The following is a 27,807-nucleotide window of genomic DNA, read 5'->3' on the forward strand; positions in this document are numbered from 1 at the left end:
TTGCCTCAAAAAGAGGTTGAAAAAAGTGTGTTGTATGCTTTACTGATAGCTACAACTTTAGAAATATGTAAGATTTTTCTCAGTAAGTTTCCATTTTTGTTAATAAAATTCTCATTTTTATTCAAGAGGAAGAATACAAGCGATTGAGTGAGGCGCTGGCGGAGGATGGGAGCTATAACGCGGTGGGATTCACTTACGGCAGTGACTATTACGACCCGTCGGAGCCGACAGAGGAGGAGGAGCCCTCCAAACAGAGAGGTGAGGGGGGGGCTGCCGGCGTGACACGCGGCTGGCGGCATCCCGCACACGTAGCAGCACAGCCTTCACGGTATGGGCGTGGACGCTGAGTAACGGGAACCTCACCGTGACACAGACAGCGTTAGCGGAACTCTGTCTTAGGGTAGAACAAACTAGAAACGAGAAAATGAAGTGTTCCTGGAGGTGGAAACTGAATGCAGGCCCTTGTCTGCATTGGATCTAGATGCCTTCCACGTATTTCTCTTTGACTCGGGTAACTGGAATTACTCACTCTGGATCTTTGTTTCTTAACTGATGATACATGAGTTGATACACGTGGTGATTTGTTCTCACGGGCGGGTGTCACTTTACAGGATAGGCGTTAACTACCCTCGTGTGAACCTCCTGCTTCACATCCCCCCACAGCTAAAATAATGACAAGGCTCAGCAGGACGCCTGTGAAGTCACTTGCTGATCAACAGAGACGAGCCTGAGACCTCCCAGTTAGACTTGGTAGGACCCGCAACACACACACCCGTGCGGTGTTGTGCAGTAATGTTTATATAAAATGGAAGATTTTAAGGTCATACTCTTCTGGTTTAACTCTAGGAACTTTCAATGTAAAAAAGTAGTGCCCCCAAAATATCTGCACTCGCGAGTGCAGGAACAGATATCCTTAGTCACTTTGGTAAGCCCTGAGAGCACAGTTATTACAGTCTTGCATAGTAATCAGACATTAACTATCGATAACGATAACACGAACCGGAAACTTCAAGGCTAGATCAGTATGTTCAGGACGTTCTGTTTAAGGGGACGGAGAACTGTATGGGGCACCCGGCTGGCTCAGTCGTAGAGCATGTGACTCTCCATCTCAGGGTCGTGAGTGCTAGCTCCACGTTGGGTGTGGAGCTTACTTTAAATAAATAAATAAAAATATTAAAGGGAAGGAGAACTCTAACTTTAGAAACTACACGAATGTTTAATAAAGTAGAATCACATCATATGGGGATTTCGTTTCAGAGCTGACAGTTATTTGGGACCTAATTGGTTTCTCGTCCAGTTAGAGACCTCCTGACAAGTCTGTTACAGTGTGGTCCGCCCGGCCTGGTGCGGCCGCGTGGGGATCTCCTGCCCCCTCCACGGGATGGAGGGCGGTCTTGCACAGGGGCTTCCTGGTTGCCCTTCCCCTCATCCTGCTCTTTACCTCTTGGGCAGCAGTCACTATTGTCCAGCTGTGTCCTAGGGGCCTGCGAAGACTTTCTGCAAAGACTGTTCCGTTAAAGCCTCGTTACGGCGTTTCACGCCTTCAGAAGTTAGGACTAGTGGAAATGTTCTTGCAGGTCCAAGAAGTAAGCACTCATTCCTTTATCTACAGTGAGTTACCTCTGTTAGGTTTCTGGATAGTTGAGATTCTGTTGGTTTGTTCCCGAACTGCGTACATTATGTCTGCTTTAAATACGTAGTATTTTTGATCAGAAGGAAGGAGTACATACTATATAACTTCATACATGAGAATGGAAATTTGTAAAGGCCCAATGTCTTTTGCAAGATCAAGTGACAGCTTTGGAAAAATCCATAATATTTATTTCTTAACATTCTCGATTAGGGATCAGCCTCCTGCCACCGCCGGCCCAACCACAGGTTTGTCTGAAGTTTCATGGGCGCTCAGCCGCCCAGGCTTGTGGCAGCCTTTGTGGCTCAGTGGCAGAGTTGAGCAGTTGGCCCGCAGGCCGCGTGTGGCCAGAAATGCTTACCGTCGGGCAACGTCCAGAAAGTTGCTGACCCCTGTTACACGTGTCGGATATTGTCTCTGTGTAATTAAACTTCTTTACAATTACTGAATTTTAAGAATTTCAATGTGATTTAGTTTCTCTTCGAAGTTTTAGTGTGCTTTCTCTTTAAGTTCTCTTTTACTATTTTATAAATTTTTTTTATTTCTGTAATCACATTCTCAGGACTTTGCCTTATATGCTGATTACTTTTTTTTAAGATATGTTTATTTGAGAGAGAGTGCTAGAGTGCGCACGTGGGGGAGGGGCCTAGGGACAGGAAGAATCTGCAGCAGACTCCTCGCTGAGCGTGGAGCCCAGTGCGGGGCCAGATCGCAGGACCTGAGATCTGACCTGAGCTGCAATGAAGAGCCAGCGCTCAACCGACTAAGCCACACAGGCGCCCTGCGGATTAATTTTTTTAATGAAAGTTGGGCCCATGTGAAACTTACGTCTTGGCTATTTGTGCTTCGCTGATGCTAATGTAGGTAAAATGCCACTTGGTAGAATTCAGGTTGGTACCCAGTACCACTGACAGGGAGGTTTTACTTCAGTGTCGCATTACTAAAAAAAAAAGGCTTTTTTGGTTTTCCAGTGCCATCAATGGGTTTAAATATTCCTTGATTTTCAAAGTTGCTGTATTGTCCTGGCATTTTGGGGCATTTTAAGCTTCATGGTGTGAGCGTCTTTGTGTGTCACCCCCTGTTCCTTCCACATGGCAGATTCTCGTGATTTTCCTGTGGGTTTTTTTTATCGTTATTAAGATCTTTTTTATGAAAAAAGAGGATTTGAATTTATTTGAATCTGAGTATTGTAATGGTTGTATTTTGTTCCGTGCTACTAAAGCTATTTTTCTGCAAATTAAGGTGTGTGTAAGGACGGAGCAGTTCTGTGTAACCTCCGTGTTCCAAACAGCTCTTGATTTGGGCTCCTTTACTTCATGAGCAGCGGCACACAATGGCAAGGCTGTTTAAGAGAAAAATTTCCATCATTTTGTCATGTTAGGGAGCTAGAGTAAATGTTGTACTTTGATAAACACACCTTTGGCGCTGTGCCCAAGGACACTGTGAGATTTGAAGTTGCTGCTTGACCTGTTGCAGAGCAGAGTGTCCGGTGTCCTCCAGCCGCGCTGGGCCGTTTGGTCCCTGCTGCTGGCAGGGGAGCTGCTGATCACAGGAAGCTGTCAGGCCCGAGTGAGTCTGGTTCTTGGGGGAGAATAAGGGTACGTAAGTAGAAACAGGCGGGACGGTGTTAAATAATTCTTACTTAGGAATTTATAATCCACCTGGATCTCCTCAGACTAGAATACCCAGGTTTTTAGGTACGATGAAACCTGCTTACAGTTCCTTCTTGGCTTCGTAGAAGAATTAGGTTTGATAGAAAACGTTCAAAATTGTTCATCTCATCAGGAAACCACATGTGGTGGAAACATTGGCTTTGATGAAGATTTCATGTTTACTTAATGTTATTTTTTTGACAGAAAACCTAGTAGGTATTAAAATCCTTTGTAATGTTAGCTTTGATAAGTTTTCTATTAGGTTTTTGTACATTTCACTATGTCCTTTTTTTTAAAGATTTTTATTTATTTGAGAGAGAGAGAGCATGAGGGGGGAGGGTTAGAGGGAGAAGCAGACTCCCCACTGAGCAGGGAGCCCAATGCGGGACTCAGTCCTGAGACTTGAGGATCATGACCCGAGCCAAAGGCAGTTGCCCAACCAACTGAGCCACCCAGGTGCCCTCACTGTGTCCTTTTAAGTAGGTGATCACCTGGGGCGCCTGGGTGGCTCAGTTGGTTAAGTAGGTGATCACCTGAGTGATTGCAAGGTATGCAGGTACCTTCTGATTCAGGAAATTTTGACATGCAGAGCCCCATCTGACACTCGGTGGACAGAGCTGTTTGTAGATGGAAATGGGAAAGTCATGGAGGTCATTTGCGTGGGTGGAGAAGTCTTGGCAGTTATACTTTAGGGCTTTACAACTCGATGGTGAAATCATCCCGCCATCTGGGCATTGAACACCTGTGCTGTGCCTGCCTCCCTGGGGTTCCTGCAGAAACAGCTCGGACGGGGTCTTAGTGCCAGTTAAACACACACACACATCACAGAGCTGGGAGCGGGGAGAACCGATCGCGGTCTGAGTGCCCGCTAAGCAGGGCACGTTGTGGGGAGACGCCCACTGCCCGGTCTCCAGGAGAGGTCAGTGCCCAGCAGCCTCCTCTGGGGGGTTGGTAACATAACCCGACTGGTGCATGCTGGAGCGGAAGAGGAGACGGGAAGGTGTTTCTAGAGGTGATGATGGGAAGGTGAAGAACCAGGGAACGCACTCGCGGCAGTCCCTCCACTGTTGCTTACTGTTGGTGGCCGCCTTCCTTCCTGGTCATTGTTCTGAAGTTTTATATTTTCTTTTTATACAGAAAAAAATGAGGCTGAAAACATAGAGGAAAACGAGGAGCCTTTCATTGCCCCTCTGGGGCTGAACGTGCCGCCTGACGTGGAGCTGGTACGTGTGCTTCGTGTTCACGATACTGCCCATTGTTATCAGTGTGGGTTAGGAGCACCGGGTAGCCCTGGCGTAGCCATGACGGCCCTGTAAGTTCGTAATGCTTTCAAATGATCTGTGAGTTCATGGAGACAAAACCACACCCCACCTATTCTCCAAAGAAAAAGGGAGGAATTCCAGCAGAATCCCTAGACCAGAGCATCAGAGATTCGAGGAGCTGGCTCTCGGAGGTCACAGAGTTGAGCCCCCACGTTTACCAGCATGGAGAAACCGAGTCAGTGAGCGGTGAGGGAGCTGCTGGTACACTGTTAGCCACGTTTAGACATAAGAACAGTCTCAATCGTGGCAGCGTGGCTTGCAGGGAAGTGGCTTTGTCCTGGCTTTGGCGGGCACTTAAGGGAAATGTCTTTACCTTACTTTGCTGCTCTTGCACCCGGGCTTCCTGTCCCTTGTGATGAAGGCCCAGTGGCATCTCCAGGCCGCCTGGCACTCAGGAGGAAAACCTGGGTGGGACTCCTCTTGGCCTGAGTGCTCTGCAGCTCGAGCCTGGCAGAGCTGAGTGGTTCACCCTCCCTTCACGCCGCTATTCCAGCTGCATCTTGTGAGGTTCAGGCTGAGCTGCAGTGGGTGTCCCTGGGGGCCTCCTGCGCTCCCGGCGCTGTCCTGGAATGCTGACAGCCCCGTACACCAGCTTCTGTGCCCGTCCCCCTTCCACAGGAGAAGACCGTGGCCGTGCAGGTGGTGGGCCGGAGCGGTCGGAGTGTTGCATGTGCACACTCGGGGGGGAGGGGTGGAAATTGGTACTCGGTGTGGTTTTTCCTGACTGGATTTCTAGCGCCATGGATTTCTTCTTGTGCCCTGGGTTCTGAGCCTCTGGGTGCACAGGGGGCCAAACTGTTCGTGGAAGGTTCTGGCCCCTGTTTTCGTGTGTCGATGGCAGGCGGCAGAGCCTCCACCCCGTCCCTTACTGCATTTACACACTCACACCCTCTCCTTCCTTCGCTTTCTCAGTCTTTGTGCAAGTAGGAGTAAAAATGTGGATTTTGCTGAGTGGAATTACTGCTTATGTTTGCTTCCCCGTTTCCAGCATTCAGTTAAAGCTGAAAGTGTCATTTGAACGTTTGATATCCTAAGACTTGTGTTAATATGCTTTCTGTGTATTGTTCTGGATTATCTTCCTACTTGTTCTGGAACGTGCTATTTATTCTACGTGAAAGACCCATTAAAAACGGGTTGCTCCCTTACCTATGTTTAATGCTGAAAGCTTTTATTTAAGGTTGACTATGTGGAATTTTATTTATTTTCATGTGAAAGATTATTTTTAAACTATTATGCAAATATAAACGTGGAAGTATAATAGATTTTATTGTGTTGTTTACTTTCTGTTAAAATATTTAATGGCTGTGTATTCTCAGCCAGAGTAAGCATCACTAAGCTATTTAATGGTCTGCCGGAGCTAAAAATAGTCGATACCCGTTGGAGAGCAGAATAGTAATTTGCTTTCTTAATGTTAAAGAGTTTCTTGTGATATTGCAGAGCGGCCTCTTGAGTAGGAAATGGTTTGATTCTGTGGAAACCGTGTCTGAGTGCTGTCGGGGCGCTGCCGGACAGGGTTCCCTGCGTCCTGGTGTCAGGAGTTGGGGGCAGCAGTTCGTGGTCTGCAGCTTGCACTGCAGTGTCCCTGGGGGGTGGGGTGTGAAACGGGGTGCTTGCAGCGGGACTTGCGGCCTGTAGGTTGGGGGGGCATGCTGCCTCCGTGCGGCGGGGCTGCCCCCACTCGGTAAAGAAAGCAGGCACTCAGGGCGCCTGGGTGGCTCAGCCGTTAAGCGTCTGCCTTCGGCTCAGGTCATGGTCCCAGGGGCCTGGGATCGAGCCCCGCATCGGGCTCCCTGCTCAGCAGGGAGCCTGCTTCTCCCTCTCCCACTCCCCCTGCTTGTGTTCCCTCTCTCGCTGTGTCTCAAATAAATAAAATCTTAAAAAGAAAAAAAAAAGAAAGGCACTCAAGGGTTCTTGAGTGTAAACTGGGCTTTTGGATTAGAGCCTAATGATTATAGGGTCTGTGGGGTTTGTGTGAAGAGTAAGGAGTAGTTAGAAGTCGTGGCCCTCGGGGAGGCAGATGTTGGCAGGTAGTCGAGACGGGCCGAGGCTGGTGCTGTCCTCGACACTGTGGTGGCCCTCCTGGCTCCGTAGCCCACGGGCCCCCTAAAGTGACCTCACAGTTCTGTTTTAGCTTTTCATAGTGATTCTGTGTGTGTTTTCTTGTGTTTCTCCCTGGATATGTGGCCTGGTGCCATTTGTCCCAACATTGTGTTTTCAGCCACCTGTCCCCTTCTCGGGGACCTGGCTGCCTGTCTTGGTCACCTCCTGAGCTCTGCACGCGCCCGGTCCCGGTTCTGGGTGTGCCCTGCTCTGTGCCTGCTTGTGCGGGGTCGTGTTGGTGCCCCACACCTGGAGCACCGCTGGGAAGGTGGAGGGAGCATCCCTGTGGTCAGCCCCAGGGACTGGGAGTGCTGCTGCCCCACAGACCCCAGTAGAAGTTATTGCTAAGGGAAACACGCTCCTTTGAACACACTTTATGAACCAGAGGACGAGCAGGGAAGGGTTCAGTGTATGATCGCCATGGTGCGCAACGTTTCCGTCCGTTGGAGTAGGAACACCGCGGTGACGTGTGCCGACCGCGTGCTGTGTACCCGGCACCACACGCCGTGAGTGGCTCCCGTCCCCACCAGTGCGTGGGGAGCAGATGCCCTTGTCAGCCCGAGTGCGCAGGGCACCTGGAGGTCTAGGGAGGCCAGAGCAGCTGCCCCAAGGGAGGCACGTGAGGGTCAGACCTGCCGCCCCGGGCCCGGCTCCAGAGCTCTGCGCCTCGGACTGGGGCCCCACTGATTGTTTGGATTAGAGTGTTATTGTCATCATAATTCAGGGGTTCTGTTGCCACGGGATGGGGGTGGGAAGCATCCTGTGGCATTCTTGCCTTTTCTTTGGGATCCTAAGCACCGTTCACGTGTGGCGAGCGTGCCCCATGTGGGCCGTGCATGCGTGTTCTCCAGGTACCTTGTCTTCCAACCTCTCTTTCCTGGCAGAATGTAGATCACACGTATCACTAGATCCCGTTGTAGCACCAGGATTTTGAATTTTATTTTGAAGTCCCTTCCCGCCCCCTAAGATTTTAAAAATATTATCCTGTTTCCTACCGTTGCATTTATAGTTTTTTGGGTTTTTTTTACAATTGAATTGTGACTTGATGTGATATTTATTTTGGGCTGTGAGTGAAGTGGGCATTTAATTTTTCCTCCCTGATCATAGCAGAGGAGAGGGCCAGCCCAGCTGCTACGGGGGCTCCTCACTTTTCACTCTGCCTTCCATTCCCGTGCCACCCCGTCCTGGTCCCCCTGCTTCATGTCTGAGCTCCAGCATTTTCCAGAGCTCTTAGGAGACCTGACACTGGCGTGAGCTTTCTCACCTCATATACTATTCTACCATTTCCCATTGTCTACCGCGCAGTTTTTAGAGCTGTGTCAGTGTAATCTGGGAGGACTGAGGAAGCATGAGCCTGCCTTCTTGGGCTCAGTCACTTTCTTAAACCAAAGGTTTCCCCACGTGAGACAAGTATTTCCCTTTTTATCATCAGTTTTTGTAACACCTCATATATGTATATATGTCCTTGAAATCCCACTTTATAGTAGGGATACTCGTATTAAATAGAAAAAGATCGATGTAAAAATAGTGTGATAGAGCAAAGATTTTCCACACCAGGTGTTGGTATGTTATCCACTTGCTCTGCGAGCAGGTCCAGAAGTATGCTCACCACGTGCTCTGTTTCTCACCACGCTTTGTGGCCACTGTCTTTTTACCATGATGTCGTATCATAAATAGGCCTCCTTTTAGGAGATTTTAAAACAGCAGGTTAGTTTGGTCAGCAGAGAATGCCTCTCCATGGAGGCGATTGTAGCTTCCTTTCAAGGTCACTGTTCTGAATTCACTGTTAATGATCGACATGTGCGTGGAACACAATTTCAAAGATTAATCATGCTGTTCACCCAAGCCATTGAAAATCTGCCTCAGGATCCATACTCCAGGCACAGTGGGCCTTTGACATGGAATCTAGTTTATTTTGGAATCAATAAATAACCTTAATTGTAGGTACTTATCCTGTTTAAGTGTGAAGGACTTCGAAGTATTAGTTCAGGAATTAAATTTAAGAGTTAAGGCATTTATGTTTTATGAAGGATGTGGTTCTGGAATTACAGAAAGCATCTTGAATAGTTAACTGCCCATTTTTAATGAATAATTTCCCACATTATTTGCATGTAATTTCCAAGTGTTAATCTCTGCGTTATTATTAAAAGTATTTTTGGAGTATGGCTTTCAGCGTCTGGTCTGACAAGCTCCATTTGTGGGTGGGAAATGCCAAGCGTGTCATGTAGTAGAAGTAACAGCAGCGCTGGCAGGGTCTGGTTCTTAGTAGTAACCTCCTCACTTGGAGGCAGCAAGATGGTGCACTCTGTCCCTGTGGGTAAGACCCTCCCTGTTCTGGCCAGACCACACCCACGTGCTGTGGAGGCGAGTGAGGTGCAGGAGCAGGTGAGAGCATGGGGCTTCCTCACACGTCCGAAAAGGCTGTTTCCCAAGCTATGAAATCTAGCCCCAGCTAAGAAGGAAAGAGGAGTGATGTGTAGACACTTGAGAAACTTGGTGAACGTGTACCCCCTCCCTAGAAACATGCATATGTACATAACTTGCATACAGCTTCTGAGGGTTCACAGCCTCCAGCCCCATCACAGAACCTGGTTACTGTGGAGGTACAGTGACTTGGTGTAAAAAAGATGGCCTCGAGTCAGTTCTGCTCAAAGCTGGAGTGGCCTGCCTCGGTCCGTGAGTTTTCTCCCTATGAAATACTGCAGAATCCAGAAATAGACCAAAGTGTCGTGGAACCAGGGCTGTTCAAACTGGGCTCTTCCGACTGAAGTGTCTCTCTTTTTTTTTTTTTAAGATTTTATTAGAGAGAGAGAAAGCTCAAGTCGGGAGGAATAGAGGGAGAGGGACAGACTCCCCGTTGAGCACAGAGCCCAACATGGGGCTCAGTCTCATGACCCTGAGATCATAACCTGAGCCGAAATCAGGAGTCGGCCACTTAACTGAGCCATCCAGGTGCCCCTTGAAATGTCTCTTATTTCATACAATTGACAGTAAAACCAGTTTTTTTGTGTGTGTTTTAAGTCATGTGGCCAGTGAAAAAAGAGGAAAAATTGATCACGTGAATATGTATGTTTTTTCATAGCCACCAACAGCCAAAATGCATGCTATCATTGAGCGCACAGCCAATTTCGTGTGCAAACAGGGAGCACAGTTTGAAATAATGCTGAAAGCCAAGCAGGCCCGAAACTCTCAATTCGACTTTCTACGCTTTGATCACTACCTCAACCCCTACTACAAATTCATCCAGAAAGCCATGAAAGAAGGACGCTATACGGTGCTGGCGGAAAACAGAAACGAAGAGAAAAAGAGTATGTGAGACTGTGTGGACGCGGGGTCCGTGCTGGGCGGCCTCTGGGAGGGGACAAGCCTGCACGGCAGTATTTCCGGAATGTTCATGCCGTCACTAAGGCGTGCTGATTAGATGGGGTAAAGCGCTTCTTGCGTAGATCTTGGAAATACACTAGATTCTTAATTAGTATTTCCATAGATAGTGAAATGTAATTAAATATTGATGCTATCAGAACATAATCATCTGGTTTGGAAATTTTTCCTCTCGTTTTGGCTGTTTCACATTTCCTGGAGAAAAGAGTAAATCTGCTTCCTGGGGTGGTCCCAGCCGTGCGCACAGAAATGGAGCGGTCGGCTTTACTCCCTTTTTTTATTCATCTCTACCATGATCTGTTGTTTTTTTTTTTTAAAGATTTTTTATTTATTTATTTGAGAGAGAGAGAATGAGAGCGAGCAAGCACATGAGAGGGGGGAGGGTCAGAGGGAGAAGCAGACTCCCTGCCGAGCAGGGAGCCCGATGCAGGACTCGATCCAGGGACTCCAGGATCATGACCTGAGCCGAAGGCAGTTGCCTAACCAACTGAGCCACCCAGGCGCCCTGTTGTTTTATTAAATATCTAAATTGGGAATTCTTACCACAAAGCCCAGTTAACTCTTTTGAAAAATGTGCAGGGACAGCAGTCTATACGTGTCTGCCATTGAATTTTTTTCTCTTGAGCTGAAACATGATTTTCAGAATCATTTGTGCAAACCTTGCTTACAGATCTCATTTTCTCCACAGTTAGTTTTTTAAAGTATCGGTTGCCGTTGTTCTACCTTTCATCAATCAGGATTTTTGCCTTTTTTCTAAAAAATTAAAACGCGGTGGCTCCAGACTAGTGAGCTCTGGACGGCTGTGCTGGCTGGGCCCGCGGCGCTCGCCTGTCTCTGTCCCCTGCTTTCCACTGAGCACATTGGGCAGTGGCGCTCCAGGGGCTCTTCTCCAGAGGTGCTCTCCAGCAGATAACCGCCACACGGTTACCAGCAGCCCTGTCTTTGTCTGCTTCTGAGTGTCCCCATCATGTATCTGTGCCCTGTCTCTCCGCACACACCAGAATCTTGAAACACACTTTTGCTTTCCAGAGTCGGGGGTCAGCTCTGATGATGACGATGATGAAGGAGATGGGAGTTACCTGCACCCGTCTCTCTTTGCTTCCAAGAAGTGTAACCGCCTGGAGGAGCTGATGAAGGTTTTGATCTTCTGTATTTTTTGTACTATAACAAAACTGCTGCTAGTCTAGTTTTGGAAAATCATGAAGCAGCCATTTCTTTTGTATCTTATCTTATCATCATCAGAGTCTGTTTTGCATTTTCATTGTTTGATTGGTGGCTCACTTTTATCGGGGGCAGTACAGTCCTGCCCACCCCTCCTTCCTTTCCCGAGTGGTTACTAGAGGATGGAAGCCATCTGTCCCCTCGCTTCCTCTGGGGCTCACGCATGGCCACAGTCAGGCCCTCTCTGTATGCATGCTGAGGGTTTCCTGAAGCACGTCCACCGAGCCCTTAAGTTGAGCCTTCTTTGGCCACAAAAGAGTTCTCCGTGACTCAGGGTCCGGGAAACGGTGTGATCATGCATCCTCTCTGTCTGCAGCCTCTGAAGGTGGTGGACCCGGATCACCCCCTTGCCGTGCTGGTCCGTAAAGCCCAGGCCGACAGCCCCGCCCCCACCCCCCCCGCAGCCGACGGCACAGTGCAGCCCTCCCAGGTCGAGTACACCGCTGACTGTGAGTACCTCGCTGTGCGCCTCCCGGCCTGCAGCCCGCGTCTGGTGGAGGTGCTGGGAGGACTCGGTCCCTCAGGTCTTAATGGTTAGCCATCCTCGGCACGTGGCCTCATCCTGCTGTGTGTCACCTAATGTTGACGAACGGCTGCTCCGTGTCCAGCATCAGCTCTGCCTTCCAGGAAGGATGAACAGAAGGGTAGGGGAGGAAAGCAGGTGCTCGGGGACTTTGCCCTTCTTTGAAGACCCCTGCTTCCCCCCCCCAAGAAGCCGTGCCTGGTGCCCCCTTTGACCCGCACAGACAGGACGGTGTTGCATGGTCTCCCGGCCTGCAGGGGGTCTGGAGTCCAACAGGCCGCGGCCCTAACCGAAGTCGAAGCTCTGTTACGAAGCCCAAGGAGCGCGGACGCTGGCGGGCTTGCATTGTCTGCATGGTTGCTTTCCTGCGAAGGACACAGCTCAAGCTAGTGTGCGATGTGCGCCCTAGAGTCCCAGCTAGTTACAGTTCCCACCTGTTCGGGCTGCTTGCTAGCCTTTTGTCTTTTTAATTACCAGAAGATTATTAATGGAAGGCAAATCTTGAGGTTCTATTCAAGTAATCATTTGAAAGTATTTGACCTCGGTCTCATTATCCGATCTTTTTAAAATTGCTCAGAAGTTCAGTGTTGAATAAGAGCAGAGGCTTTAGGATGGCTGCAGGGATTTGTTGTCCTTCACCTGCAGATCCGATCAGATGATCCATCCGTAAAGCTCGTCACCATTAGAGGGTGGAAGATCAGCCGGAGATGATTCTCTCTTAAGACGTAGGCTGTTCATTATTCGAGTGTCTGTCAGAAAGAGTAGCCAGACCCCCTGCGCCCCTCTCCTGGTGCGGCCCGTGGCAGCATGTGACTCTGACGTGCCGAAGTAACGTTTGCAGACTTTACAAGTCAGTGACTTGAGGGAATTTAATGCACGTACCCTGAAAAAGCTTCTTAAAGGACCTGGGGTTTGCAGTGCTCATGGCGGGGAGTGCTGTGTGGACAGCAGGGCCACACGGGTGAACGGGAGTCGGGAGTGACCAGTAGAAATTGGCTGAGTAGAATGTCCCTCGGCTTCCTTGTTTTCCTTTTTCAGCCCTGTCATTGAATTTCTGCAAGTTAAACACCTTGTCCGTGTGCATCCACTAGATCCTGAAGCTATTGAACTGTCTTGCACGGAAGAGGAGAGGAAATTCGGGGGCAGGGTCACCATCACCCGATCATTCACTCTCTTTATCATGGAGCTTGTACCGTTAAGCATCGAGGGCGGTGGCGGGCGGCGTGTCTGCAGCCCCCACGGCACTGGGGGGGGGCGCCTGCCGTGCAGCAGGCCCAGAGGCTGCTCTGTGACTCAGGCTCCCTGCGGGCTCCCAGAGCCCCATTGACGCCGGTCCCTCCTTGGGCAAACATCAGGTGCACCAGGTGCAACTCCCTGCCTGGACCCTGCCCACCTTCCCCCGGAAGTGCTCCAGCAGGGGGCGCCAGTTAGTGAGCACGGCGCCTCCCACAGTGTGAGCGTGACAGGCCGTCTGGGACTCGAGCCTGGTGTTACAGCCTCACAGCTCAGCTGTCTAAGCCAACAGAGATGAGAGAGTCCGTGCTGACAGGACCCGGGGCTGCTTACACAGGGATCACGGCTGTGCCAGAGGCAGGGACTGGGGTCCAGGTTTTCCGGAGAAGCAAGAAATCTAAAACGTTTAGGTGAAATATCTCAATTTACAAATGTCGTCAATGAGTTCATATTTTGTAAAAATACAAGGCAGTCCAAGAAAACAGTGGGCAAGTAGGTGCTGCTTGTAGGCATCGCTCTGCATCCAGTCTCCCACTATGCCTGTGGAAGGGGTCATGGGCGTGGGGGCAGTGGGCTGTCCCAGTGCTTCTCAGGAGACTGCTCAGCAGTGGTCAGTGCTGCCTAGAGGCTGGGGAGGTGGGCTGTGAGGTGTCCAGACTGCATGTAGAACCCTCGTTACCAGAAGCGAGAGCCGATTCGTTGACATGGAGAGGACAGAAGCTGGCCTGCAGTGGGGCGGGAAGCAGACAGGGTGTGGAAATGGACGCCTGAGCATGGGCCCTCTGAAGCTGGGCTGTGCAGAGGGAGAGGGGCCGTGCCTGGTGGGGAGCGAGTGTCCCGTGGGAGCCCCCCGACAGCACCCGCCTCAGGGTCGCCACAGCAACCTCTGTCTGGGGTCTAGGGCTCGTGGGGTGAGGCAGGAGGCCGGGACGGTTAGACACACTGATGCAGGTTCTAGGAAGAGCCCCGGGCTTGAACTTGCCCAGTGCAGATACGTGTGAGCACCTGTATTCAGGTTTTCAAAGATGTTTGTTTTCATCTGCGCGTAGATTCTATGGTTACCTTTGGGAAAAAAAAACAAAACCAAGAATATGGAAAATTTGAAAAGGAGGCACAGTGAGTCCTATCAGGTAGTAAGTGAAATGTTACAAGGGAAGACCTGTCGGGGCCTGAGGAGGAGGTGGTTTAAACAAAGTCTGGGCTAAGAACAGACCTAGAAGTGGTACCGGCGGACCTGAAACATCTCGTACCGTGGACACGAGGTGTACCATCGGCCAGTCGCGTGGGACTGCCCCCTCCGTTCCGGACGCCGTGCGGTGACCAGGTGCTGGCGCCCCGGAGCAGAGCTTGGGTGGCGGTCTGTGACTTGACAGCTCTCCGCCCAGTTCTCCCTGGTTCCACACGGTCTTGTAAGCAGTTGGCCCTCCACTGATTTGCATAAATTCTAATTAAATGTGTAATTACAGTAGTTTCACTGGAAAAAACTGTTCCAGAGGACAGCTGTGCCGTTCAAGCAAACAGGCCCAGCGAGCTGGAGAGGAGCCTCACGGCCCTGGCGTGCAGCGCACCAGGCTGGCAGCTTGCCCAGCACGCACAGCGGGGCCGCCGTCAGGGGGCACGCGGACGAGAGCCCCGAGACGCACGACCAGAGCGGGTGGGGAAGGCACCGGGGCAGCCTGCGGGGAGGGGAGTCCCCAGGGATGAGCCCCGTCTTTTACCCAGCAGCCTGGCGGCTTCCAGGTGGAGGTGCCGCGTGGACAGCTCAGCAAAGTGAGGAGACTTGGGCCGGTGAGGAATTCTGTCCTTTAAGCCAACAGATGACATTAGATTGCGCTAGTAGAAAAAGTAAAATTACGGAGGAAGCAAAAGCGTCTTAACACACACCAACAGCTTTTATAGTCAAATAGGGAAAAAAAGTGCAGCAGAAACACAGGCCGCAGTGTGAGTAATTCAGAAAGGTAAACGTGGCTGTGCAGTTTCTGTAAGGCTTCCCCTCGCGGCTCCCCCGAGTGGCCTTGTACCTGCTGGCTTCAGAGCCCGAGGCCTGGACGGTGCGAGCCAGGGTCCCCTCGCGCCAGCCCGCAGCACACGCGTGCAGGATGCAGGACTGCGGCGGTCGACAGGCCCGCCCTGGCCGGCACGCAGGAACACGAGAATTGCAAATCTTGGGTACAGTCAAGGCTTCTGGGCTGTTGAAAATGTTATTTCACGTTAACAAGCTTGAGTTCCTTCGTAACGATAGAGATTGAAGAAGAGCCGCTGCGGCCGGACCTGCGGTGCGATTTCCGTCTGTGCCGCGGGCGGAGGTGACAAGGGCGCGTGTGCAGGCGCGCTGGCCGCGTCCGTCAGACCTGAGGTGCACGTGCCTGCAGCCCACGCCCACAGCTACAGGAGTACTCAGCACGTGCTGGGGGGAGACCGAGATGCCCTGCGTGCCCTCGGGAGAGGACAAGGGGACAGCAGGCTGCGCGCAGGGGTGGGGCGGGTGCGGAGGAGCAGGTGGAGGAGGAGGCCCTCGAGTCGGATTCAGACTCGGGGGGGAAGCGTCTCCAACGGGTCAGGTGAGAGACGACCTGCAGAGTGGGGCTCCGCGGGGGGCCGCTCCATCGCCGCGTGTCTGTGCCTCTTGGACCGTGGAGGTGACTGTCCCCTTCCCAGAAAAAGCGCAAGAGGGATGGCATGTCTCTGTGAAACTGCTGCAGGGTCCCGAGGGAGCTCTGGCAGGTCTGTGACGTTAACACGCAGTTTCAAGACCGTCTGTCCGCTCCCCGCCGGAGCCTGGCGCCGCTGGGGCTCGTCAGAGCCAGGGTCACCCAGCCTTTCCCGCTCTTCCTATTAGCGCGTGGTTAGGGATCACCTCGGGCCTTCCTTGTGATTGACTTCTTGCTGATGAGAGATTTTCCTGGATAGAGGCAGCCTCGGAAGAAAAGCGTCTGTTTTTATTTTGAAAGAATTTTTTTTTGAAAGATCCTTAAATACAGATGTGTAAAACTAACAATTTCTTCCTTTTATTAGCTTGACAGTGATTTTCTGTTACTTGGTTGTTTCCTGCTATTTAGTTGTAAATCTTAGCCGAAGAGGGTCATAAATATAGTTAATTATGCGGGAAACAGTAATACTGAATGAAGTACTGTTCACTGGTATAGCAGGCGGGTTTTTAAGACTAAAACACCAACCCAGTTTTTTTAAATGTTTCTTTCTATAAATAACTGAAGTGAAATTAAATCATACCATGTGGCTAGACTAGATATTTTCTTGCTTCTGCTGTTTTTTTTTAAGTGTGATTTTGCTGTTGTTGTTCATGGCATTTCTTTTTTTCCGCAAAATCATGACCTTGAAGTGCTTTACTTACTTTCTAAACCCTTTTTTAAAAAAATGCCTTTATTGTAAGTGAAGAGAAATAGAAGCAAGAAAGTAAAAATAGTACCCAAGATTCCACCACCCAGAAATAGACATTTTTACCCTGAGGGGAGCATCCCTGATGCAGTGGGAAACCCTGACAGGAGTGGGGGGAGGGCGGGAAGCCCCCGGCTGGGGATACAAAGATGGGCTTTGTGCGGAACAGGGATTAGAAAGTTGGATGTACAGATAGAAATATTTGTGTTAAAGCGGAAGTAAGCTTTTTTAATTTTACTCCAATTTAACAGAAGAACCTATAATCAAAAATCAAAGTAAGGTAATTGCTGATCTTCAGTTAAAAGTTTCTTCCATACCTCAATTCAGTTTCGGAGATTAGGAGAACACTAAAGAGATTGAGATTGTAGATTTTTTTAAAGCTCTGTTTTTATCTTAGATGTCATTAATTAACTGTGAAACTGGAAGAAATTAAAATACTCTTAAAATCCCTTCCTCCCCCGCCCCAACTCCTGATTTTTAGGAAGCAGTGTGTTTGTGTTGTGAGAGCGTGAGTAATGCTGATGGTGTCTGTAGCCCACGCCCCTGGTCGGGTTAGCCTCCGTCGAGGGTTAGGTTTTCACTGGGGCGCCTCTGTGCGTTCGAGTGTCATGGACCCATGTCGCGAGGGTTCTGTTCACGCATTCTCGCATGCTTGAGGAGTGCCCCCTCCCACCCTGGTGCAGACAGGAGAGCTTGTCTGGATGTAAAGTTCTTGGGGAGTATCTTCCTTCTCCGAGATCTTTGTAAGCTGGCGTCCAGCCCTGTCCTTCCTACACCAGAGAAGCCAGTCGTGTGGGGCTGTTAGCGGCTTGGTTCTCACTCATTGCTCCTGGACGCCGTTCTCGGAGCTCGGTCACGTCAGCGAGCGCCTTGGCGGAGAGAACCGTACGCAGGCCCGCTGCCTGGAACCCAGGGGCGCTTCCCAGTGGGCTGTGGACTTGGATACATTGCTGTGAAGAGGAAGGGGCCGGCTGCACCTCCCCTACCTTGCAGCTCGGCTGGGGGGGGGGGTGCTGGCGCTCACTGGCTGGCCGCCTGGTGGGCGATCCCCTCCCTCCCCTCCCGTTGTCCTGGAGCCTGTCCTGCCCCATCTCAGAGACTCGGTTCTCCATCCTCCATCCTGGAGGCTGTTTTCTGTCGTGTGTCTCTCTTTACTTTTTCTCTTCCAGTTGTTGGCTTCTCTGCTTAAAAGACGTCAGTTTCCTTCTTTTGGATCATCTTTTTCTGTGTGTATCATTTTCTCTTTTTTGTTTTAATCTGTTTCTCTTTCGCCTTCAGCATGTGGGTCTGGCCATCTCTGTCCATCTCCTTCTGTGTCAGTGACTGGTTTTCTCAGTCATACCTGTTCTGTCCGTTGCAGGTGTTTTTTTTAAGAGATTTTATTTATTTATTTGAGAGAGAGACAGAGAGGGGGGAAGGGCAGAGGGAGAGGGAGAAGCAGACTCCCCACGGAGTAGGGAGCCCGATGGGACTCGATCCCAGGACCCTGGGATTATGACCTGAGCTGAAGGCAGACGCTTCACCCACTGAGCCACCCAGGCGCCCCTGTCTGTTTGAGTTTAAAACGTGCTGGTTCTGTAAAGGTGTGGCTTGGGGCCTCTGTTCTCTCGGTGCAGCAGCGGGATGTGCAGACTTGCTGTGAAGGTCCCGCCGTCACTTTTCAGGTCCTGTGCCGCAGGTTCCGCCGTCCCTGGCACGGCCCTGCTCTTGCAGCTAGTCGGCAAGCACAGACAGGAGGCCGCGAGGGGGCGTGGCCAGGCCCCAGCCGACCGGGCTTCAGGGGCGCCCAGACTGGAATGTCATAGAACATTTGTGTCATGAAGTGTTCTGTTTTGTTTCTGACCACTGAAGCATGTAAAAACGGTCGCGAGCTCTCCCGGGCTGCACAGGAGGCGGCAAGCCCAGTTAGGACCCAGCTTAGCTCGGCCCCGGTCCGGCTCAGGGGTTGCTTTCTTTCCTTTCCTTTGTGCTCCGTGGAATTCTTCTCTCACCAGATTCATCTGTGGCTCTGAAAACTCCGTGCTTGCTTGCATTCTGTTCTCGTGCAGGCCGCGGTGGTCGCTGCCCAGCTCTGGTGGCCCGCGTAGCTCTGTGCCCTTTCCTGGTTGTCTCCCGCTCACGCCGGCGGCTCTGTCCAAACCTTTTGTCCGATGCTGTAGGCCCTTCCTCCTTGACACTGTCCCCGCCACGTCTGAGATCCTTTGTCTTCCTTTCCAAGTGCAGCCTTCTCTGGAAAGCCCATTCTGGGCTCTCCTGTGAGACCCTGAAAATGCCCCCGAGCAGGTGTCCGAGCCGCCGAGCCCCCAGTCAGCAGGCCCTCCCCACGTGTCTGCAGGCGTCTCCACCCTGCGGTTCAGGCTGTACACTTGAGCCGCTCCCTTTCTTCACCCAGAACTCTCTGGAACCTGCTTTTATGTAACAGGCCTCCAAACCTAATACAGTATTGAAAACTCAAAACTTTTTACGTGAGGGTCACTGATGAAGACTTTAAGTAATGGGTAGAGACAGGCCTTTCTAGAAGGTTTTATTTGCCAGAAAGAGAGCGATTGCTTTTAAACACTGGCCTGAAGTCCCTGGGTCCCGTATTCATAGGGTTAAAACTGATTGGTTTGAGTGGTTTTCCAGCTTTACAGACGACATTCTTCATCATTGCAGAAGCTGTTCAGATATTCCTAGTCTAAGGCTTTGGTGACCGAGACAAGTCTCCTTTCGTTGGGGAATTTTTTTTTTTTAAGATTTTTATTTATTTGAGATATAGACAGAGATAGCGAGAGATATAGAGCGCAAGTGGAGCAGAGGGAGAAGCAGATTCCGCGCTGAGCAGGGAGTCCAACACGGGACTCGATCCCAGGACCCTGGGATCATGACCTGAGCTGAAGGCAGATGCTTACCCGAGTGAACCACCCAGGCGCCCCTCATTTGGGGAATTTTTTTAACACTGGGTCGTCTGGAGGTCATAAGGGACTAAATAAAAGGTGACTGGGATGCACTTTGTGGTAACAAGTATTAAGTTTGAACATACTCAGACACTGTGTGATGATCCAAATGATAAATGCTTTCAAGTATTTAGGGAGTTAGGCAGGGCAATAATACTCTTTGATGTAAAAACTGTCAACTTAGTTGAATCACTATGTTGCACACCTGAAATTAATGTACTTTATATGTCAACTATGCTAAAAAAAGGCTGCTTTAAAAACACAGGTGTGGACTTAGCATTGTAGGGGTTGTTGGTTGGCTTGACTGTGGTTTCCCTGCGACACAAGACTGTATTATGGAGAGCCAGCAGATGAGTACCCTGCGTGCAGCAAACAGGGGTCACAGGGGCCCTTCAGGAACTCGTGGAAATGGTCCAAATCCACCAGGCAAAGCTGGAAGTCTTGGGGACGGGGTAAGCAGACCGTCCAGTGGATGAGAGAAATGCAGAACGCGGTAATACGAGAGATCACTATTGAATCGTGTTGTTGGTGCCTGGTGTTTGAACTCCCATAATTTGACTTCTCCTGGGGTAAAGGTCTTCAGTGTGAAGAGAACATAACTTTTTAAACTGTGGGCAGAGGAAAATTCTCCAGTCGAGTAGAATGCTGATGAGATTGATACTGTGTTCAGGATCTGAATCTTTAGGTGCTGATAAAACCTTTATTAAGGTTTCTTTTCAACAGAATAGGTAGTCTCATGGAGTTTTATGTTACATAGTGAAATCACCATGAAAATTACTTATTCTGACGCCGGTCTGTCAGCTGTTAACTACACGGGAGGGGCCACTCGGGCCTCGGTCCTGCTATGCGCACCCCCCGGGGCGTGTGCAGTAACTTCTTTTGGCCGGTGGCTCTCTCCACCCATCCCCCCACCCCCTGGAGTCTAGCTTTAGCTTGAATGTGAAATAGGGGTAAAGGAACCTCACTTGTGATTTGGGAAATTATCTACAGCGTTGCATGTTCTGTGTGTTTATTGGTTGACTGTGAACCTAAGTCGGAGATCAGACCCCCAAGTGTTTGGGAATATGCATATCATCCTCTCCATAGAATCCACCCGTGTCTCAGAAACCCCTGAACGTGTGGTCACACAATAGAAGGGAATACGGGAAAACCCAAATAATGGTGGGAGTGAGGACAGATGGTACTCCTGTGACTTTTCCATATGTTTGAAAATAGTTTTGAAGGGCGCCTGGGTGGCTCAGTCGTTAAGCGTCTGCCTTCGGCTCAGGTCATGATCCCAGGGTTCTGGGATCGAGCCCCACATCGGTCTCCCTGCTCGGCGGGGAGCCTGCTTCTCCCTCTCCCACTCCCCCCTGCTTGTGTTCCCTCTCTCACGGTCTCTCTCTCTCTCTGTCAAATAAATAAATAAAATCTTAAAAAAAAAGAAAACACTTTTGAAGTTATTAACTGCTGAGGTTAGAAGAGCGTTTCTAAAAGCTCTTGAGAAAAGTGTGACTTTTGGAAAACAGAAACAAGCGTTCCAGTTTGTGGAGGGGAGGGAGGTGTAGCTAGGGTGAACGGAAGCTGCCAGGTGGGCGGCCTGCAGGTATTTTTATTATACTTGGAATTTCATCAATTAAAAAATGTGTGGGAATTTATTTTTTCTTATTCTCTGAGTATATCATGCCCCCAGTTTTGCCTCTTGGTCCACAAAGAGTAATATATTTACTGTCTGGCTCTTTGTAGGAAACATTTGCCAACCATGCTCTATCCCAGAATTAGCGAGAGACCTTACTTGAATATAAATGTCTTCATTTTACTGACTTCTTTTTATATGAAAGCTCTATAGACTTTAAAGTTATAGCAAAGACCAGTTTTGGTAAAATCCCGCTCTTAAGTATGTTGTTTGTGTTCTTAGGAAATGTTCCCACATCCTGTTGGTACAGATCTGTGTCTGCATCCCCGACCTCCCTGCCTTCTTGCCGTCACCGATGGGCTGGGCAGTGGAGGTCTTGAATCTGCAGCATCTGCAGCACGACCCCCGATTTCCCCTCACACCCCCAGTTCAGGCCAGAGCAGCGGGCGCCATGCAAGTCTTCTCGTCTCTCATACCCATGTGTAATCACGCTATACGTCCTTGGGGACCTCGTTCAGGATCTGTCCCAAATCTGGCACTCCTCACCAGGTCCACTTGTGGTCTCAGCCGCTGACTGTCAGCCTCCTCGGTCCTGGTGCTGCCTTCCTACAGCCCAGTATGATCCCGAAGTTGAACCCCGTGTCATCACGTCTCTACTCAGAACCTCCTTGTGGTTACCCATCCCATTGAGATTCCAGAAACTCGCCTCCACTGCCCCCCAGTGTGCTCTTCCTGTTCCTGAAGTGTGCTAAGTGGGATCTGACCACAGGGCCTTTGCACTGGCTCCTCCTTGGCGTGAAACACTGTCCCTCTCAGGTCATACCTCCCCTGGCTTTGCTGACGGTCTTCCCCATTTCATGCCCTTCTCACAGGGTTTCACATTCTCTTGGCCATTCTCAGTGTCTGGTTTACTTCATATCCTCACTTGCTGTACAGAAGCGGCAGGAGGACAGGACTGGTCTGTCATGGATACTGCGGGGCCTCCAGCCCCTAGACGCCTCGCTCCTACAAGGACGTATTTATTAATAGTGGCTGGATGGACACACGCAGTAACACACTGAGGAGGAGCGGGAATGATGCTGTTTCCCCGGCATTCAGGGGGCACTGGAGGGTCAGATACTCATCATCTCTTTGATTATAATTAGGATACTTTAAAAATTACTTGAGTCAGAGTAATACACTTTCAAGTAATGTAATAAATGCTTTTTATGAGAAGTATTGGTCGAACCCCCCTTCCCCCACACACACACATTGTTTCACAGTATTTCCTTTTAACCATTTGTCTTTGAGTTCTTGATGGTTACCCTCTAAGTCATGGGTCTGTAGCGCTGTTTCGGGATTTATCTGCCCTGGGTTGGATTCTCTGTTGTCTTCCTGCTGTGATGGATGATAATTGAGCTCACTGGTGCTCTCTCACACCCCAAATTTTACTTCTTAAGTGTTTCATCTCTGCTTTGGTTACTTTGTAACTTTAACTGATACACTTAAATCTCTACTTTATCATCAAAATTCAAAAGAGAACGATACAGGAACGGCTTATCAGTCTCCTGCCCTGACTCTCCGTAAGTCTGAGGCCTGTCTTTACGCCCTGCGCCCTGCGTTAGAGTAGCCCCAGCTGTTGGGTGCTGTAGGCAGTCAGCCAGACAGAGCTGCCGTGACCTCCAGCCCAGCATTTGCAGGGCGGCTGGGGGTGGGCCGCCTCCCCAGCACATCGTCGTTCAGATGCCTTGGTCACCTGCGGGCCCGGTAGGCACGGCGCGTGCTCCAGTCCGCGTTCTGGTGACGTTCACAGCTGTGTTTGCTGAGCCCCTTCGCCCCTGCACCCGTGTGAAGTGGCCACGCTCTCAGCCTGCAGCCCGTTGTTTTCCAGGCTTTCGCCGATGCCCCGGGTTACTGCCTGAGCTTCCTCTGGTGTGTGTGATGTTTACTTCTGTACTTGGTTTAGCACGCGCTCCGGTGGGGTACGCAGGAACACATATGTTTTAGGGTGCCCTGATTCTGTTCTCGCATATGGTAAGTGGTTTGGACAGGCCTAGAATTGTGCGTTGAATACTGTCCCTCGGGCGTTGGAAGTTCTGGGCCACCCTTTTCTAGTGGCCCTTACTGCTGCAGAGAAGCCTACCGCCATTGCATGTCTCATCCTCGTGCATGTAACTCATAGTCACTGCACAGATTGGCATTGTGCTCGCGCCGTGCTGGGAATAGCAGCGAACAAGGTTCCTTCTGTCGTGGAAAATCATGGAACTGAGAGCCCGAGAGGAGGTCACTGTGCCGGTGGACATCGTTGGGGAGGCCCTCCAAGCCAGAGGCCCGAGGAGAGTGGAACTGGGGAGTGGTGGGACAGAGGGCAGGGAACGTGGCCTGAGCCCTGGGTGGGGAGAGATAGGAGGGTTTCCGGGGGGGGAGGTTGCTATTCTGTTTGGTCCAGGCAGTGCTCCTGGAGCTTTAGAGCAGGGGTCTGGGAGGAAGCGTGCAGTGCAGCTGACCCACCCGCAGGCACGGCATGGCCACTCCCTGAGAGAGCAGGTGTGTGGGGAGGAGGCAGGGATCCTGATCTGGACTCAACTCGAGTGAATTGTTTGTGAGACGTCCCAGTGCGGGTGTGGAGTGGGCGGTTAATGTGCAAGTTCAGCTCAGAGCTGAATGTAGGAATTCTGGAATCATCAAGCACAAAGAGGATTTAAAGCCATTAAACTCGCTAGGAAGGTCCCTGGGGTGCATGGGGAGGACCGTCTGCAGGTCCAGGGGAGGCCAAGCTGCTCACCTGGGCTTGGACAGGGCGGGGCGGCGGGGGGGGCGCGCAGTGAAGTGCAGGCCCAGGGGCTGTGTCATGGCCGCCGCTTACAGCCGCTCCGCTGGTCATACTCCATCGTCCAGACGTCTTGTATGGGTAAAATAGATTGGTTCCACGCATTTTCATCCTCAGTACAGAGCCACGTTGTCTTCCCCGAACTGCTGCTTACACAGAAGGGATTGCTCACCAGCCCCCTCATCTCCAAGAACCCTTTTGACCCCAGGATTCTCTTCCGGGAGTTAAGTTTATATGAGATTAAGACCACATAAGATATCAGTAAATTGGCTCTGATTTTTGCAGGAAGCCAGTTGAATAGAAGGGCTTTGGAAGGAAGTCAGGTGTGTTGATCTGCCCCCGTGTTACGTGGTTCTGTCCATCTCTAAGCAGCTGCAGTCTGGGAAAGAGGTGCTCCCGAATGTGCCTTACGCTCTGAAGTAGCTGGATTCTTTTCATAACAGCTACGTCTGCCTTTAGGAAACGTAGGTGCCGTTGAGACGTCTTTCTTGGATTCATCTGGAGTAGGATTGGTGGTGCTCATGATGCTAATAATGCCATCGGCATTCAACGTCCTGTGAAACCCACTCGCCTCTCAGACATTCAGCCTAAAATGTGGAGGACAGCAAGGCTACTGAGGTGTGTTATGTTGCGGACGTCCAGTGGTAGAGAAAGCGGTAGGAGCCCTCTGGGACGCTGCACCCCATCATGACAACGTGACGGTGAGCTTAAGGGAGCTCGGTCTTGGAGCACCAGACACCTGTATGTCCTGTCTGCGGTCTGGTCCGGGGAGTCTCAAAACTTGGTGTTCATGAGAATCTCTGAGTTGGGGCGGGGGGGTGTATACAGAAAAAGTGTGCACTCTGTCGGCCGTTTTAAAGGGTCTGTGACGTCGAGCTCACGGCTTCAGAGATAAAAGGGGGAGTCCGTGTGCCCGCGTACCTTAGCACGAGGTGTCAGGAAAGGCTCCCGGGCCTTGCTGTTGGCTGGTGTCGCTGGCCTCACTCATTAAGTGCTGGGCAGGTGCCTGCCATCTGCGGGGGGCTGTGGGGGCTGCCCGCCGCTGCTCTTAGGACGTGGAGCCCCGGGCAAGCAGGGCCCCCTCGAGTCGGCCTGGGATGGGGGAGGTGCCGGCGGTCAGACTTCGGGAGCTGGGGGGCGCGTCACGCGGAGGACACTGCAGGATGTGCCGGCGTCAGAAGTGCGGGAGGGAGGCGCTCCTCTCGGGAGTGGGACCCAGAGGTGGTGCGACGGGCAAGGCCTGGGTGTCGGGCTGCCGCCGTTCACCGCCACCGTCAGGCCCCGGGCCCCAGAGTTGGGGACCCTCTCCCTGAAGGCTTTTCGCCCCTGGCAGTCCTCAAAGTGAGGCTCCAGCTGAAAGGGGACTTGTTAAACCTGCCGTGGCGCCTGCATCCCGCAGTGGGAGGCCTGCCAGCCAGCGAGCCACCCCACACCTCACTAGACAGCGATGTTGGGTGGCTGTCAGCATTATTTTTGGATAAATGGAGATTATCAAATTCCTGTGCATGTTTGCAAAGTGTGGTGAAGACTCTGCTGGAAGGCTCACCACGTGTATGTCGAGAGGGTGGAGCGGACCGCCTGCACACGTCTGTTGGGGACACCCGCTCAGCGCCTCTGCCCCAGCTCGACCCCCTGCTGCGGTCCCGGGGCAGCCCAGGCCGAGGGCGCGTTCAGGTTCGGGCGGGCTCCCATTTTCCCACCTGAAGACAGAGCCGCCTCTTTTTGTGAGCTCCGCTGTGCCTGAGAGTTTCTGCTTTATCTTAGCCAGTGTCTTCACGTGTCCTGAGGGTGGATTCCCGAGTTAATCTGCCAGCGTGCCAGGAGCACTGTTTCTAACACTGTTTCGATTTAACATGATGGACAGTTCAGGAAAGTCCTGTGGACTGATGGTTAATCTGCAGACAAGTACTTCAAAGGGATGGTACTCAGTTCTGAAAACCATTTATTGACTTCTGTTGCACGAAGGATGCGTTACACTACGATTGCCCGACCTACGCTGTTGGTCCAAACTTGTGAACTGTTTCTATTTTTATGAGTTCACGTGGCTCACTGGTCGTGGCTATGATTTAAAATGTACTTTGGCTTGTTTTCAGGCAGGAGGCTGACTGTCCAGGACAGGAGCGGGTGTTTGTCCTTCCACTGAGATGTGACACTCTGGACAAGACAGTAAATGTGTCCTGTCCCCTCTCCTGGAGACCCTGGGCTGCACACGGGTGTTCTCCGAGGCAGGTCAGGGTTATGCTCTGTTCCCGCTGATGCCACATTGTCTCCTTCTCCGTGGGGTGGTTTTGCCTGAGGGCTGAGAAGAGGGACCCCGGTAGCCTGACCGCCTGAAGGCGAGTGGGTGGGAACTGTAATTCTATTCTCGCAAGGACGGCGTTGGATTTGACAGGCTTAGGTTTGTGTGCGATCGCCTGGCTTGGTTAGGAAAAGCTTCCATTGGAACCGCCGCATCTGTCCGTCCGTCTGATGAACACTGCGTGCTCCGTGCTGGGTTACAGAGTGAACGTGCCTTTCCTGCCATCCCTGCTTGCCCCTGCCTCCAGCTGGCGGTCTTGGATGGGCCCCGCCTTCCTGCAGAGATGTGATTGAGAACGCTGGGCAGGGATCACGCCACCAGGATCTGGGGCCAGTGTCTATGAAAGCTCAGGGTGTCGTTGTGAATGTGTAACCGCGGTCAGTGCGTGACATCAAGAGAGGACAAGCTGGGAGCTCACACTCTCGGTGAACAAAGAGTGAGCCCTTAGCAGCTGTGGGTGGGCCTGCAGCCAGTCATCTGTGCTTCGTTCCAGCCTCGGGAAGGGCTGGGGCCTAGCTGTGCAAGTTGCCGTCCCGCTGCGTTTCCCCGCATAGCACACGTCACTGGGACCAGGGTCACGGTGAAGCGCCCGCTCTTCATATATGTTCTTGTTAAAAGTGAATTAATTGAAAATCAAAATAAAAAAAATTTTTTTTTAAGTTTTTTTTAATTTGAGAGGGAGAGAGAGTCTAAGAGAGCACAAGCAGGGGAAACAGCAGGCAGGGGAGAAGCAGGCTTCCCGACGAGCAGGGAGCCCGATGCAGGGCTCCATCCCAGGACCCTGGGATCATGACCTGAGCCGAAGGCAGACGCTTCACCCGCTGAGCCACCCAGGCGCCCTCAAAATAAAGCTCTTTAACTGGAAAGATCTTTTCACCGTTCTCCAACGAAAAGGAAATTAAATCTCAATGCAGTCGGAACCATTTGCATATCCACAACAGGATTAGAAATAAAATTCTTAATTGGATGATTGAATCTTATACGATTTAGCTGGTTTTAAGTATTTTTCCAAAAAAATAAGAAGAATGAATGAGCGTATAGGACTTTTAATTACTGGAACGGTGGGCCGCTGCCCTGCGGGCACTTGCATGTGTGCCGGACTGTGTAGGAGGCTGTCGTGAGTCGCTGTCCGTGACAGCAGAGCTGCGTCTGTGGGGATGTGGTAGGTACGCGGCTGTGCATCCGGGGGGGGGTGGCGGTTACAGCAAACGGCTTTGTAGACGCGTGTCACGCGAGGGAAGGACGCCAGCGCTCATCGAGAGCGGACTTCTCATAGGCGTGTTTGCTGCCCCTTCGCGGTCCGTTGTCCCCGGGTGTGTGTCCCCACATTGCCCGCTTCCTGCAGATCACCTGTCCCATGGGCAGCCTTCCTCAAATCAGAAACCTCTAGAAACGGTGTGGTCACCGATGGAGTGACGCTGCACGTGTCTTTCCGCAGCGACCGTGGCCGCCGTGTACTACAGCTACTACATGCTGCCTGACGGCACCTACTGCCTGGCGCCCCCCCCGCCGGGGGTCGATGTGGCCGCCTACTACAGCACCCTGCCTGCTGGGGGGGCCACCGCCGCCCCGCCACCCCCCGGGACCACGCCCCCGCCCCCCCCAAACACAGCAGAGACCAGTAGCGGGGTGACCGCCACCCTCACCACAAGGTACGCCTACTTCTGCCCATCGGCAGGCACTTCTTTTT

At 51.4% G+C, this 27,807-nt stretch overlaps 1 protein-coding gene across 2 annotated transcripts in view; it reads left to right on the top strand.

The window, feature by feature from the left end:
* SFSWAP (splicing factor SWAP) overlaps window positions 1-27,807 on the top strand; it is a 69,315-nt gene that overhangs the window by 3,541 nt on the left and 37,967 nt on the right. For both annotated transcript variants that reach the window (XM_032396318.1, XM_032396319.1), the window contains 6 exons: window positions 127-258; window positions 4,420-4,505; window positions 9,787-10,012; window positions 11,115-11,221; window positions 11,623-11,755; window positions 27,556-27,769. In XM_032396318.1, coding sequence (XP_032252209.1) covers window positions 127-258; window positions 4,420-4,505; window positions 9,787-10,012; window positions 11,115-11,221; window positions 11,623-11,755; window positions 27,556-27,769 — 898 coding nt within the window. The remainder of the gene's footprint in view (window positions 1-126; window positions 259-4,419; window positions 4,506-9,786; window positions 10,013-11,114; window positions 11,222-11,622; window positions 11,756-27,555; window positions 27,770-27,807) is intronic.

Source organism: Phoca vitulina, unplaced genomic scaffold (assembly GCF_004348235.1).
Source record: "Phoca vitulina isolate PV1807 unplaced genomic scaffold, GSC_HSeal_1.0 scaffold91, whole genome shotgun sequence".
In the NCBI taxonomy this organism is placed as follows: Eukaryota; Metazoa; Chordata; class Mammalia; order Carnivora; family Phocidae; genus Phoca; species Phoca vitulina.